This window comes from Podarcis melisellensis (assembly GCF_964234715.1).
Source record: "Podarcis melisellensis genome assembly, chromosome: 3".
Classification (NCBI taxonomy): Eukaryota; Metazoa; Chordata; class Lepidosauria; order Squamata; family Lacertidae; genus Podarcis; species Podarcis melisellensis.
Genome location: NC_138530.1, coordinates 102706533 through 102721548, shown reverse-complemented (window position 1 = coordinate 102721548; position 15016 = coordinate 102706533). Strand labels below are relative to the sequence as shown.

Below are 15016 nucleotides of genomic sequence, written 5' to 3'. Positions count from 1 at the left end.
TATGTTATGGTAAAATGTCTGTGTGTATTAGACTGAGCATAGAATCATATCAAGGTGAAAGGGACCACAAGGGTCATCTAGTCCAACCCCCTGCAATGAAGGAATCTTTTTGCCTAACGTGGGCGTATCTACAACTTAGCAATGGCAGGAGGTCCCTTCTGTAATTGCAACATGCTGCCATCACAGAAATTACTACCAACATGTATAGCGGCTGGGGTGGGGGGTGGTAATAAAAACATGCTAGGTTGCCTTATACAGAGCCCAAATATTGCTACATCTAGCTCATTACTATTCACACAGTCGGAAAGCAGTTCCTCAGGGTTTCAAATCAGAAGACCTTCTCATCCCTACCTAGAGATGCCAGGGAATGAGCCTTGGAACTTATGCATGCAAAGCATGCAAGTTACAGCACTGAAGTATGGCAGATTTAATTTTGGGATTTCTACTTAGGTTTTTAAATACAGCCAAGTACAAAAAAGGAAAAAACCAAGGTGCCTCTGAGCACATTCTGAGCCTCAGCATTTCATTTCTGTATCAGAATTGAACCGGGCTAAGCTCCCAGACCATTCACACAATGGCTTTCTTTATTTCAGCAGTTTAATTCAAGGTGAGAAAGTCATTTTGTGGCTGATATTTTTTTAAGAACTGAGATTCAAAAACCCTTGCAGGTCTACTGCAAATCTCCCAGAGCATTATCAGCAGATCTCAATCTACTTTCTGTTCACCTATGTACAACCTGGTTCATACAATCATTTCTCCACATGTCCAATATCTAAAGAGGGCTGCATTTGGTGGTGGTGGTGGTAAAAGGGAATATCTGAAACAATCCAGGAAATAGTCCTTCAGTAATTTAGCATTTTATGCTTGGGAAGGGACAGGAGATGCAAATCTTGAGAGAAACAACCCGAACACAAACTTTCTTGCATATATGCGGGAGCTACGAGCAAATAATGCTAGCTATAAAGCAACACTATTTGAAAGAGTGCAAGCAGGGGGTTGAGAACTGATTACTGTTAGAATGTTTCCCCATCAAATTGTGAAAGTGTTGCGAAAGATCTACCTACCTGCTTGTGCAGCTGCAGAACTGATGATGACAGGTGTTGAAGCCACCAATCTGACAGGACCTCCAAGTCCAGTTCTGGCCCCAGGACCCACTACCAATGCACCAGTCTGATCGTAATAGGCAGTGGGGGCTAAGACTTGATAGCCTAATCAATACAAAACAAACACTAGTAAAATTTATTTATTTTGGGATAAGCGTTTTATTTTGGATCTATATGACGGATCGCTTTTTAAACAATGAGCAAACTGACAGCTTTTTTATCTCCGAGAAAAGATGAACCAATTCTATTCCAAATCTAGTGGCAAAGGTTTGGCTCGGACGAACAGTTTGCCACACACCTGCTTGTCTACAGACTAGACAGAGGAACTGTCTCCAAAACACTCCCCCATCTGCCTTCATCTATCTGCTCTCCTCACTGTCTGCCCCAACCTTTCCAAGCAAGGAAAAGAAATGCAAAATAACTGCTTTTCTGAGACAGTGGGAACAGATGTAACAAATGCTGCACGAGCCGCCTAACATGACCTGAAAGAGTGCTGCTTTTATACAGCCAAGGCAGAGGCATCTGTTTTTAGAGAACTGGTGACACCCCCACCCCCACCCCAAGCAGCAACACTACAGAATCACAGTGGAGGACACTTCAGCATAACAGGTTTTTTTTTTAATTAAAAAAACTTATTAAAAAGCATTTTTTTGGAAGGGGGAACAACCCCCCCCCCCAAAACTTAGGGGAGTGGGGCTGATCCATCCTGCAAATCTGTCACCTCTACAGACATGTAAAGGTGCTGTGTATTTGTCACAACGTGTGTGGAAACCCAGGGCCAATCAAGGAGATGGGGAAAAAGGTCAATGGTTTCTTCTGAAGTCCCCCTTCCATGCATGTAAGGGCTGCATGCAAGTGGCAGCTTATGCCCAGGAGGCTCTGTGTTTTGTTTTGTTGTAAATACAAGCAAATAGTGCACATTAAATGGGGAGAAAGGGATACTGGAGATCACATGCATGTTCATAGGCATGTGACACCATACCATTTGAAATCAACAAAGAACTATATATAGTTACAGGGATACTGAAACCTTCTGAGGAACAGGAGAATTGCAGTTTCATATTACAAATGCATATTCAGAACTAGACTGTGCTGTTCTTTTCTACTACCTTCACTACCATTTTCACATGCTAGCAAATGGGTCAGGCTTTCACTGCACTCTGCTTTACTGCTCCTCTGTAAAGAATGCAGAATAGGCCGTTAGAGAATAAATGTTACAAGTAATATAACAAAAACTCTTTCACAGATAAAAACTGCTCTTTATCAGATAGATGGCCCTTCTCTAGAACAAACAGAGCCAAGAACTGGTTTATTTTTTGTTTGTTTTTTTTGCATAAAGAACACTCCTCGGGAAATGTACCTGCTTTTTGAGGTCAAGCACATCACACAATAGTGCAATATATCACTATAAATATGCATGATACTGGAGGCTCAATTTTTTAAATGTATGAGTGCCAATATAAAGGTTGAGAGCAATGTAGGTGTTGTGCAAGTTCCTTTGTATGGTACAAAATAGCATTTGCATTTTGTTTTGTGAAATTTTAATTACTGTACTGCAGCCTGACAAAAACTTAGGTCATTTTGCCTAGTGAAATATTTATTGAAAATACAGTGGTACCTCGGTTTTCGAACGCAATCCGTTCCGGAAGATCATTCGGCTTCTGAAACATTTGAAAACCAAGGCGCAATGGGCAACCTGCAATTTCAATGGAGAAAATTTTGGGGGAAACTCAGCGGAATCCGTTCAACTTCCGAGACGCGTTTGAAAACGGAAGTATTTACTTCCGGGTTTTTGGTGTTCAAAAACTGAAATGTTCAGCTTCCAAGACGCTCAAAAACCAAGGTACCACTATAGTTAAAAGATTTAACTTAGGTCATAGAGAAGCTACTACAGTGTTCTTCAGTCTTGGGCTCCCATCTGTTTTCGGACTCCAACTCCCATCATTCCCAGCCAGTTAGACACTGATCTGGGATGCTGTGAGTTGTAGTCTTGCAACATCTAAAGACCCAAGTTTGAAGGTGGCCAATCTAGAAGACCCTAGGAGTTTTATAGAACACTGTGTATGATCATACAGCAGCCCACCCTCCTCACAGCAACTACAATGGATGCTTTAACACCTGTGCTCTGTGCCCCCTCTGATGATGGATGCATGGGTTTTCTCCATGTTTCTTGCAAACTGCAATTCTGATCAAAGCAGCAGCCAATTACAGCATACAGCCAATGAAAGCTATGACGTGTGGGTCAAGAGGGAAGTGGCTACTCCTAGATAATGGGTGTGAAGAAGTGCAATCCTGATTCCTCTAATTGCTGCCATTTTTAAAAAAGAAAAAGAATGTATTGACAGAGTCAAGAAGGGAATTCTTGACTTCAGAGAATTATTTGTTTAGTCAATTGACTGCCTTTCCGGCCCTAACAAAAAGGTGACCTAATAATCATGTACATCATTATAGTACGACTTTAATACCAATCATTGCTACATTAATGACAGCAAATTCAAAGGCACACTTGTGCTATGGGTTAAAGATGTTATTTTGTTTAAAAACTTTATAAATCATGGCAGCAGAACAGGCACTGTAGTGATCTTGCACAAAACAGAAATGTTATTTTCATTTATCTGATCTATCACCTCCAATATTCTGAGCTAAAGGACCTTGATCCTTTACCTTTCTATGTGTCAGAGGTTCTCAAACTCTGGTCTGCAGAAAGCTGGTGGTATGTAAGTTTCATTTAAGAAAGGTTACGGAACAGTCAAGACTATCTGGCCTTGATTTTTTTCTTCTTCTGACAAATAGAGGCCATTTTAACCCAACCCAGAATTAACAAACAGGCTAACGAGGCCCTGACCTAGGGCCTGTGATTTTCATGCTATGGCACTTGTGTAGCCTAATTTATTTTAAACATCTACCAGTTAGTTGAAGGTCCCTAGCTGGCCAGGGCTCCGTGATTTTCATATCACAACACTGATTTTGACAAAGCTGGTACTGAAGGAAATTGAAGTTTATTGTGGTCCACCAAGACCTCCAGTAATGTTTAAGTGGAAATTTCCTTGGAAAAAAGGTGTGAGAATTGCTGCTTTATATGAAACAGAGAAGTTGTTACTATTTCTGTACCATTTATTCTTTTAAGGTATTTACAAACTGCCCTTCCAGAAACTTTCCAAGGCAGCCTTTGAATCTGTCTTAAATAATTTGGTATATTTGCTAATATTAATTCATTAGTTAATTACTGTGTCAGTGTTCATTTCATTTACCAAGGGAGTAATTCAACAAAGTGCAATGGCAACTGTTCCATCAGCACAAATATTTCAGCTTACCAGACAAGATAATCCCCCTTCCCAACCGCTACGTGCTATTTAGGGGGTTCTCCCGATCCCCGAACCAGTTTTGGGGGACACAAAAGTGGAAAGCCCCACTGTGCCAGCAGAGGTCCTTATGTGGGCTTCTGGTAGCGGGACTCATAAGCTGACTCCTGCCCCATATCCTGAGTTAGGTACAACACACTTATACAGTAAATACTGAGCTAGTTTCTGTGATCCTTTCCTACAGCATTGTCATTTGTTGTATTGGTTTCTGCTTTTCCCTAGTACAAAACCTAAGCATTGCCTCCCTAAGACAAATCAGCAACCTCACACCAATCAATTTTATTAGTCTGGCCTCAGAAGTTACATTGATTCTTGTCCTTGCCCACCATGTTGAGCGGAAATCTGTTCCACTTCTGCAGGAACACCATTGAACAGAACCCTACACAAATTAGATGTTACATATGTAGATAACAAAAAACAAACCACCTCTACTCCTCTCCAGCTACAGGTGTTTAGTGATTGAGGCTCCAGTCCTATACCCAAATACACAAAAGTAAGTCCCATTGAGAACAGTAGGACATAGAACTGTGCTAAGCCGGAGCTTTCCAAACTGTGTGTCATGACATGTTAGTGCATCGGCTGAACTGTGCAGGTGTGTCACACAAACGCTCCCTGCGCTCCTCCTGGGGCTAGAAAGGGTCCGTTCAGGTTTGCTAGTAAAATTACTGGCACGAAATGCAAAACTGAGTTACTGTGTTGTGAAACGATGCATGTCCTAAGAGTATGTCAGCAACACGGAAAGTTTGGAAAGCTCTGTGCTAAGCAGTGCAATCCTATGCCTCTTTACCTGAATTGTCCAATGGGGGCTACTCCCAAACTACCTTCATGTATGCCAAAAGATGAAGTTGCAACACAACAGAACCAGAGAACGTTCCCATCTTTGAATGCCAATCAGTTCTTTAGATGTTCAATAATTATAGAGAATAGAGTCAAAGAAACACTCCAGAGCAAATGATACCAAAACTGTGTTATAATCACACAGTGGCTTAAGTTCAAAGGACTTCCCAAGCAAGCTTATGCCAGGAAAAAAAAAAGTTAAGCCTGATACTTCAACAATCCTACTTGTAGTGGCCACTTTTTTTTTCTTCGGTCTTTGAAAGATCATCTACCACATTCACCACCAGCCCAAGGTGCCATTTTCACATGACACTAAACCCATAACAAGGTTACAGCTTCAACTGGACCAGTTCAGATGACCTATTCACCAGAGAGCCAAAATGTTTAGAAGATGCTTTGTATATATAGTCAAAGTAGCAGCAGCAAAGCTCTAAAAGCATCTGTATATACTTAGCACTTTTGAGCTGTCTTAGAAATATTACTGTTGTGCTACTAACCAATCTATAAGTATTAGATATTCTGGACTGCTTGATGACCAATGATACTTTGTAGCTTGCATAAAAGCAGACAATAGAGAAAATCAGTGTAGCTATCCTTAAATGTCATGCATGCAAGTCTAAGTTCTTAATGTAAAAATGCATGTGACAAATTTAAAACATCCATTAGCCAAAGGTGAAGCTCTTCGAAGTGCATATTCTAATGTAGAAATATATTATGAACCAATGTAAGGAATGTGGTTTCAAATCTGTTTTTCTGAAATTCAAACTTTCCAGAATCAACACCAAAAACCTGCTAACAAAACACTAAGCTGTGTGTTGCATATTCTCACAAACAGTAAATATTACATAGTAAGATACACACAAAAACTACAATGCCTTGGATCCAAACAGCTCATTGCACAAAAGGAAAGCATTTCTGTTTGTACGAGGAGATTTTCTCTAATAGCTGGCTTTCCTTCCCAGCTGCAGCTCCCTCACCTCAGCAGATCCCATCCCATAACTCTCTCATAACTCTCAGCAGTAAATTTTTGGCAGCTGCGAGGGGCTGAAGCACGAAGGAGGGATGGGAAAGTGCCACTGCACAACTGGAATGCCACTCATGTTTCTTAAAATACAAGTCATTATTACTCCTGATAATCTGAAGGTGTGATAATTAAGAGATTAACACTGGACAGTTGATTTAATTCTCCCATGGAGAGGGCACAGACAGACCACTTCACGTTAAGGGGGCTGGAAGCAGCCTACATTATTCTCCCCCATCTTGTACATACATTTCTTCAGCCAGCTGTAAACACGGTTAATGAAAGTCACATTTCAATTTTTTACCGAAGCTTTAAAAAACATGTTACAAAGAAATTGCATCTCAGCAGTCTATTACTGTGAACACAGAAGGATTTTTAGGATATTTAGCTTGAACTCATTCTTAGTTTCCTTAACTCATCATTAGATACCTGGCATGCCTGTGGCAAGACCCTGACCAAAAGCCAAAGTTGGATTTGCTGCCGCAGCTGCTGCAAGTGACTCTGCCTGCTGCCCTTGCTGACCCTGATTGGGAGTTAGAGGACGTTGACTTCCTCCAGTACGAAGAACCTACAAAAGACCAATGGCGACACTAATTGCTTAAAATGTGAAGTATAAAAAGGTAATATAGCATAAAAACGCTGGAACATGTTGTGCATACTTTGGGGTGGTGATTTTTAAAAAACAACAACACCCCCCAACAACAGTGTATAAATACCGTATTTTTCGCACCATAGGACGCACTTTTCCCCTCCTAAAAAGCAAGGGAAAATGTGTGCGTGTCCTATGGAGCGAATGCAGGGGGGAGGCAGGCGGGAAAAGCCCCCAAGAGCTGCACACAAGCTCCGTGCGCTCTTGCGGGTTTTTCCACAGGAGGGAGAAGGGACTGACTGGCCGCATCAGTCCCTTCTCCCACCTCCCAGAAAAGCCAGGAGAAGCCGTGATCTCTTTAAAGGAGTTGCACGGCTTCTGCCGGTTTTGCGGGAGGTGGGTGAATCCCCCCACCTCCCAGTAAAGCCAGGAAAGCCCTGCGCAGCGTCTCCCGGCAAGGAGAGGCTGCACGGGGCTATGGAGTTTTTGGCCCCACGCAGCCTCTCCCGGGAGGCAAAGGCTGCACGGGGCTAAAGGGGAATCCAAAACAGCGAGCGGGATCCATCCTGCTCGCTGCCTTGGCTTGTGCCATAGCCGCGTGAAACCCCTCCGGCAGGGAGAGGTTGTGCGCAGCCTGTACGCTGCTCTTTGGGGCTGGGGGAAATTTTTTTTCCTTGATTTCCCCCCCTAAAAACTGGGTGCGCCCTATGGTCCGGTGCGCCCTATGGTGCGAAAAATACGGTAAGTTAAAGTAAGCAGGCATAGACTAGTTCAATGGAAGAATTTTGACACAAGAAAGGTGCTAGGCCTTTTGTAATTCAGTAACACTGAAAAGTAGTTTAAAAATAGCAAGGAACCTAAAGTGGAGACATTTAGTAGGTTAAGTGTGGTGAGGAGGTTATCGTTTTAACAGTCTTTCTACCCACTTTCAGCCTGCAAATTTTAAATACTGAACATTTTAAAATGCAATTACTGTTAAACTGTAATTATGGAGTTTAGCGATCTATTTAGAATTCAAACCTTTGCAGACAGCACTTGCCAGCCCTAAAATGTATTTAAGGGATTGTTAGCCGACCGTGCAATGACATACTCCATTCACCAGTGCCTCTCCGCTTATGAAAATTCTTACTACCGCCTTTAACCATGGCTCCTTACTGTATTACCAGTATCAAGCATATTCAGTATGAACCAGGCTGTGCTCCTAAGCTTCAATTTGAACCTTGTAGTGAGCAAGGTACAGTGGAACCTCAGTTTTTGAACTTAATCCATTGCAAAAGACCATTTCGACTTCTGAAACGTTTGAAAACCAAAGCGGAAGCCTCAATAAAATAGGGAAACTCAAAATGGAAGCCACGTGGGACGTTCAGCTTCCGAAATTCATTCAAAATCTGAAGCAGTTACTTCCAGGTTTTTGGCATTAGAAAGCCAAAGCATTCGACTTCTGAGATGCTCGTAAACAGAGGTTCCACATTCTGGTACTGATTTTGCTATCGAAAGAACACACCCTGCAATTGCCCGTGTTTTGCTCTAAATATCCAAGTCAAACGCAAATTTCACTGGAATGTATAACTAAGGGGTTTTTTTATTTCATTTCAAATATCCTTAATGAATTTAAATAAGGACAATTTTGCTTGTAAGCAAAGCATAGCACTAGTATCACTATGTTGCAAGTTGAGATAATTTTACTATTATACTATTACTGAACATATTGCAACTCATTGTCCAGAAAGTCATCCAACTCTTATCTCTGCTCACTGAAGCTTCATATGTGCTTCATGAGATATGGGATGGTATGCAATTGAAGTAACCACTGAACTTAAGAAACATGACTAAGTTAGGTCCATTAATTTTACTGGGTTAGCTCTTAGCTAAGTAAAACGTAGCCAAATACTGCCCAAGAATGCTTTTAGCCAGAAATCCACTGTTGTTCAATATGGCAGCTTTCCCACAATCTGGATGGCCCTGCCAAAATAAATACTTGTTATATTGTGTTCTGAAGTTCCTAAACATGGTGCCCCTTCTCAAGGCGTACATGGTTAGCTTAACAAAGCCTTTCTCAACATGTGGGTCTCCAGATGTTGTTGAACTACAACTCCCATCACCCCTAGCTAGCAAGGTCAGATCTCAGGGATGATGGGAGTTGTAGTCCAACAACATCTGGGGACCCACAAGTTGAGAACCACTGGCTTAACAGATTCTTTTTAGCGTAGTGGCTCTTGCAACTACTCCATATCACACCTTTCTTGTTACCCAAGGAACCAGGCAACACTGTATATTACTCAAAACTAGGAGACAAGCTAGACTCCTTGCCACCTTGTAAAGATAGGCCTGTTTCCATGTTCCAGCCACCCCGATTGCACCTAGCAACTGCATACTCTGGGAATGTAGTTTTTAAAGAGATAAAGGAAATGGTCTTTCCCCTATGCGGCTTGTGGATGGAGGAGTGTATTTCTGCACAGGAAATTAATAGTGGCGGCCATCTTGGGTTCCAGATGTGCCTCCCTCTAGGGCAGTGTTTTTCAACCTTTTTTGGGCAAAGGCACACTTGTTTCATGAAAAAAATCACGAGGCACACCACCATTAGAAAATGTTTAAAAAGTTAACTCTGTGCCTATATTGACTATATATAAAGTAATTCTCTTGAATAGGAATCAAATAAACACAAAGAAAGTATTTTATAATTACTTTATTATGAAATAGTAAGTAAACAGAAATATGAAAAATTATAAAATACTTTATTTTTAAATCTTTCTAATTTTTCAATTTTTCCCACGGCACACCAGACAACATCTTGCGGCACACTAGTGTGCCGCGGAACAGTGGTTGAAAAACACTGCTCTAGGGAACCCAAGCTTTGTCCTCAGGATTCCTTGAAGATGTTACCTACACTGAGATCCAGCGCCGAGGGTCTTCTGGTGGTTCCCTCATTGCGAGAAGTGAGGTTACAGGGAACCAGACAGAGGGCCTTCTCGGTAGTGGCGCCCACCCTGTGGAACACCCTCCCTTCAGATGTGAAGGAAATAAGTAGCTATCCTATCTTTAAAATACATTTGAAGGCTGTAAAGGAAGTTTTTAATATTTTATGCTGTACTGTTTTTAATATTTGATTGGGAGCCGCTCAGAGTGGCTGGGGAAACTCAGCCAGATGGGCGGGGTATAAACAATATATTATTATTATTATTATTATTATTATTACCTAGTAATAATCCTACTACCTAGGATGTCTGCATTGCATTATGCCACTGCATTGCTGACACAGACTGCTTTGTGGTCCTTGCTAGGTGGAGAAGTGAGAGTTGCAGTGGCAGAGCACACACAGTTTCTGGTCCACGCAGGACATGAAAAAGAGGTGGTGGTACTCAGCTGTCCTGAGGGCAATGCTCCTCAACTACATTTCCTTCCGACATATGTGGGTAGAGGCAAAGTGGGGATGGGGTCAACAGGAGGAGGCTTTTCCCTTCAGAGCCAGCACTAATGTTTTAAGCAGGTGGAAGGTTTCAGTAGGAGACATCCTGACAGCTTGTTTCATACTGGCCTCTCTGTTCCCTTCTCAGTTTGGGCTTTGCTGACTTGTTGCTGTTATTTTGGCAGGCAAACTCGCAACACTTAACTCAGATGAAGCCTGCCTACCCCAATAACAAAGCCAACTAAAAAGCAAAAAGAGAGGCCTGTCTTTCAAGTTATAAACTTTAAACTGACCTTTGTAGTTCAGAAGGCAAACTCAAATTTTAACCTGAATAGAGGCTTTCCCCCATCTCTGAGGGATGAGCTGCCCTCATCCCTCAGAGAACTGATGTCTGCTGATTTGATAATGAAATACACTGACAACATTAAGCTTATGGACTGAATAGACTGCTGTCCAGCATGGCAAACACACAAACTGTGCACTGTTAGGTATACCATTATTTTTTTATTCAACAATACGCATTGCATTCAATAAAACTGCATAAGCAGACAGATATATTAATTCCTCAGGTGTGTCCACCCAGCTTACCTGTTGCTGGCCTTGTTGTGCCTGTGACGCAGCCTGTTGATTGGCTGTGTTGTTTGCTGCAGCTGCTGCTTGCTGCTGAAACAAGTTGGCTGGATACACTCCCCAAGGAACTCCGTAATACTGAGGAGGGACCACTGCTGGCCCTAACAAAACAAAACAAATGGCTTTACACGCAAATATTTACAGTCTCTCCTCAAAAGCCTCAAGATCAGTGCTAACTTGGTTGTGTGAAAACCACACGTATAAACAAACCCAGTATCCTATGCCAAAAAGGGAATCTCTGCACACATACCTGAAAGCAGAACTCCTCCCTCAGGACAGATTTTCCCCCTCCCTCCCTGTAAATATTCCAAGAGGACCATTCTCACCCTCTGATCAGAAGAGGGAGGAAAAGAATTACCTTCCCATAGAGAAATAAGCAAGCACAGCAAAGAGACCAATAAGAAGGGGTATACAATGGTACCTCGGGTTAAGTACTTAATTCGTTCCGAAGGTCTGTACTTAACCTGAAACTGTTCTTAACCTGAAGCACCACTTTAGCTAATGGGGCCTCCTGCTGCTGCCGTGCCGCTGGAGCACGAGTTCTGTTCTCATCCTGAAGCAAAGTTCTTAAGCCGAGGTACTATTTCTGGGTTAGCGGAGTCTGTAACCTGAAGCGTATGTAACCTGAAGTACCACTGTACCAATAGTGGAAGAGCTACCATTTAGCTAACACCTTTCTTCCTATATATAAAAAACAACCTACACCATTTAATATATTGGAAATAATCCTCTTCTGCACAGGGGCAGGAGCCCTAAAGAGCCATCCCTGTAAGAACTAATGAACATGCTACTTCACTCATCTTCAGTACAGTGGTACCTCCGGTTGTGGACGGGATCTGTTACAGAGCTCTGATCAGATCCAGGTTTCCACAACCAGAGGGAGAGCTTCTGCGTATGCATGCAGTGTGGTAGAATGCTTCTGAGGATGTGTGCGCGGCGAAACACTTCTGGGGTTGCCGCTTTCGCAATCCAAAGTTTACGTTACCCGAGGGTAACGTAAGCCAAGTTGCTACTGTGTATCTGAATTGGAAGTGCAACACAGAACCCCAACAATTCAGAGATCTTCTCCTCTCAGAGTTACACAAGCTCCAGAACTCATGTAACATGAGTGAGGAAAGGGGGGAAACTGCATGTGGTATATAGGAGACATGCAAAGACCGTTAACAGGAACAACCTGTGGTCCAAAGATAGTGGTAGTGTACAAACAGAGCTCTACTAAATTCCACAAAACCTCTCATATCATTTATGATTATCAGCACAATTTTTTAAAAGATCACTCCTAAACAAGAGCATTTTAAAAATGTTCTCACATGCTCTCTCACGGCTGTGGTACTATGAAAATTAGCTATTTTATATATCTTCTAAACTGTTTGGATCATGCATGCATGGACTCAAAGTGCTAAGAAGTAGAATCAGCCTTGCAATCTGCCACAATGCCTTATTCGCGCCCAGGGTGAACAGCATGCCAATTCCCCCAGGTAGCAAAACCATGCCTTAAGGTAGCTATTTAAGTCTCTAAGAAGGGAAAGATTTGCACATCCATGAGAATATCACAGACTGTTGCCATCACAATTTGCCATCTCCTCATCCTTTAAGGGCTACTAGCTATTCAAGCCAGAATAAAAAGCTATTCAGAGCCAAATGTATAGTACACAGTGGTACCTTGGTTCTCAAACTGAATTCGTTCCAGGAGTCTGTTCAACTCCCAAAACTGTTCGAAAACCAAGGCGCGGCTGCAAGAGCTTCCTGCATTCAATTGGAAGCCATGTCGGACGTTTGGCTTCTGAAAAATGCTCACAAAGCAGAACACTTACTTCCGGGTTTGCAGCATTCAGGAGCCAATTTGTTTGACAACTAAGCCATTTGAGAACCAAGGCACCACTGTATATCTACTCCCACTTCTCTCACGACTCCCAATTCCTCTGCTCCTCTTCACTCAGCTGCAAAAAAACCAAGCTGAACATAGGAATTAATACCCTATGCTTCTCTTCAATCTGCAAGACCCACTGGTGACAAGGTGAACTCAAGAGGGATGCATGACCACCCTTGGTTATTAGTTAAAAGGCTGTAGACCATAAGAAAGGCAATTTCTTTTAAAATGTTTCAGTAAATAGATGTTTGAATCCCTAGTGTCTGACAACCCCTCCAGGTAAAGTAGGAATAATTCTTGATCCAACATCGTTGTTCCTCACATTTAACATGAAATCCAAGTCTTGGGCAACAGGAGCAAATGGGAAAAGAGTACTGTGATGTTATATCTAAACTAGTTCTCAGTCGTACCTTGGAAGTCAAACAGAATCCGTTCCGGAAGTCTGTCCGACTTCCGAAACGTTTGAAAACTAAAGCACGGCTTCTGACTGGCTGCAGAAAGCTCCTGCAGCCAATGGGAAGCCACGGAAGCCCAGTTGGATGTTCAGCTTCCAAAAGAACGTTCGAAAATTGGAACGACTCCAAAGGCATTCAGGAGCCGAGGTATGACTGTATTTCAACCTTCTTGTGCGTTTTTGATGGTTTGTGCCCAAACACTAAAGTTTTCAAATTTCTAGAGAAAAAGAGATTGTTGTAATTGACTTGAGCGATGGTAGTTTCTTACCTGCTAATGTAGCTGCTGCAGCTAAGCCTGCTGCCGTGTATGGGTCAGCACCCGGTGGAGCAGCACTGATAATGTATGGGTTTGGCACAAAAGCAGCTGGAGCCAAGCCTGCCGAAAATACACCTGTTACAGTAACAAAAAGTTCAATTTCACCAAAAACAAGACACCACACAAACCCACACCATTACATTATTCAAATTGTAAACGCATTAGCTTTAGAAATTTATGCCACCTGTTCTTGAAGAGGCTTCAAAAGGTAATTAAGACTAAAGTATCTCTCACTTCTCTCATTAACTGTCAGGTTCATGCTCTACTTTAATTCATACCATAGTCCTGAGTTACTGCTGCCATTTCTATAAAACTAAATTTATAAAACCAAATACTTTTTAAAAATGTATCACACTGCCAGAACAGCAGCTTTTTAAATTATTACTATACCTTTAGAACTTCACTTTTAAGCAATGAAAATTCCAAGTTTGTCAAAAGGTCTGCCCAAATTAGCAAGCTTTTAATTAAAAGAAAAGCAGCAATCATACATTGCCAGTTTTTTAAGCTTGAAATTTAAGTAAATAAACTTGGGAAAATGTCTCACCTATGTGTGGTTGCTGTGCCGCTGCCAATGCGTATTGTTGCTGCTGAGCTGCTGTTAACTGCTGAACAGTGAGAGGGTTAGTCCTCTGAAAAAGCTAAGAACAACAATTTAAACCTTTTAATTTTAGCAACAATCCCACATCAGAATTTAAAAACCAACTGTGTGTAGATGCATTCACAGGATTGTCCAAGATCCATAGTACTATGTATGAAGTTTAAATTCAGGTGTAATTCATTCTTAAGCAATATCATGGCAGAATTACACATTATAATAAGCATGGGACTACAGTAAAAAAAAAAAGAAAAATAGGCAGCTCTGTGTTGCAAGCTTCTGATCTTTTACTGTTAACATGCAGTCAAATATAGCCATGTCCTAAGGTGATCACATTTTTAGCTTCCCTACCAGCCAATGATGCAGAACTGATGTTGGGAACTAACCATGACTCCAGGACATAGGTAAGAACGTGGGAATAAATCTCTACAAAGCTGCAATTTTCAGTGGCAGCCTGTGATTGCCAAAATGTTGTAGTTCCACTTTTTAATGTGGCTGTATAAAAACACTAACCTGCTGCTGTGAATTGTAATCAAAGAGTCCCACAGTAGCTCCTGAAGAGTCCATTTGTACCTGATTTCCAGGATAATCAAACTGCAGAGAATCAAGACCCACTTGTTCCATAGCATCCAAATTCTGAGATTCAGAGTTTGAAAATTCTTCCACCAGTGGCTTGTGGGTTGCAGGATTAGGAAGGGAAGCCAATCCTTCAGCAGCGCTTGGGTTCGGCCCCAGACGCTCAGTTACTTCAGTTGGGGAGGCTTGCCGACTTCCAGGAGTACGACTGCTTAGGAAAAGAATGCAAAATAGATGTCAGCTTCATTGCTTAAAC

The 15016-nt window shown here is 41.9% G+C and overlaps 1 protein-coding gene and 1 long non-coding RNA gene across 18 annotated transcripts in view; both read right to left on the bottom strand.

Moving 5' to 3' along the window:
* Positions 1 to 15016, bottom strand: part of PUM2 (pumilio RNA binding family member 2) — a 61274-nt gene that overhangs the window by 25188 nt on the left and 21070 nt on the right. For 5 of the 17 annotated variants that reach the window (XM_081906023.1, XM_081906024.1, XM_081906019.1 and 2 more), the window contains 7 exons: positions 14698 to 14971; positions 14134 to 14227; positions 13542 to 13664; positions 10907 to 11049; positions 6753 to 6891; positions 2722 to 2799; positions 1065 to 1208 (listed from right to left, as the gene is read on the bottom strand). In XM_081906023.1, the coding sequence (XP_081762149.1) occupies positions 1065 to 1208; positions 2722 to 2799; positions 6753 to 6891; positions 10907 to 11049; positions 13542 to 13664; positions 14134 to 14227; positions 14698 to 14971 (995 nt within the window). The remainder of the gene's footprint in view (positions 1 to 1064; positions 1209 to 2721; positions 2800 to 6752; positions 6892 to 10906; positions 11050 to 13541; positions 13665 to 14133; positions 14228 to 14697; positions 14972 to 15016) is intronic. The other 12 variants (XM_081906030.1, XM_081906021.1, XM_081906022.1 and 9 more) reach the window with 7 other exon arrangements.
* LOC309367342 lies at positions 8237 to 10900 on the bottom strand. Its single transcript, XR_014167062.1, has 4 exons — positions 10128 to 10900; positions 9745 to 9795; positions 9093 to 9410; positions 8237 to 8952 (listed from the first exon to the last, which is right to left on the bottom strand). It is a non-coding gene; the product is annotated as an uncharacterized lncRNA (long non-coding RNA).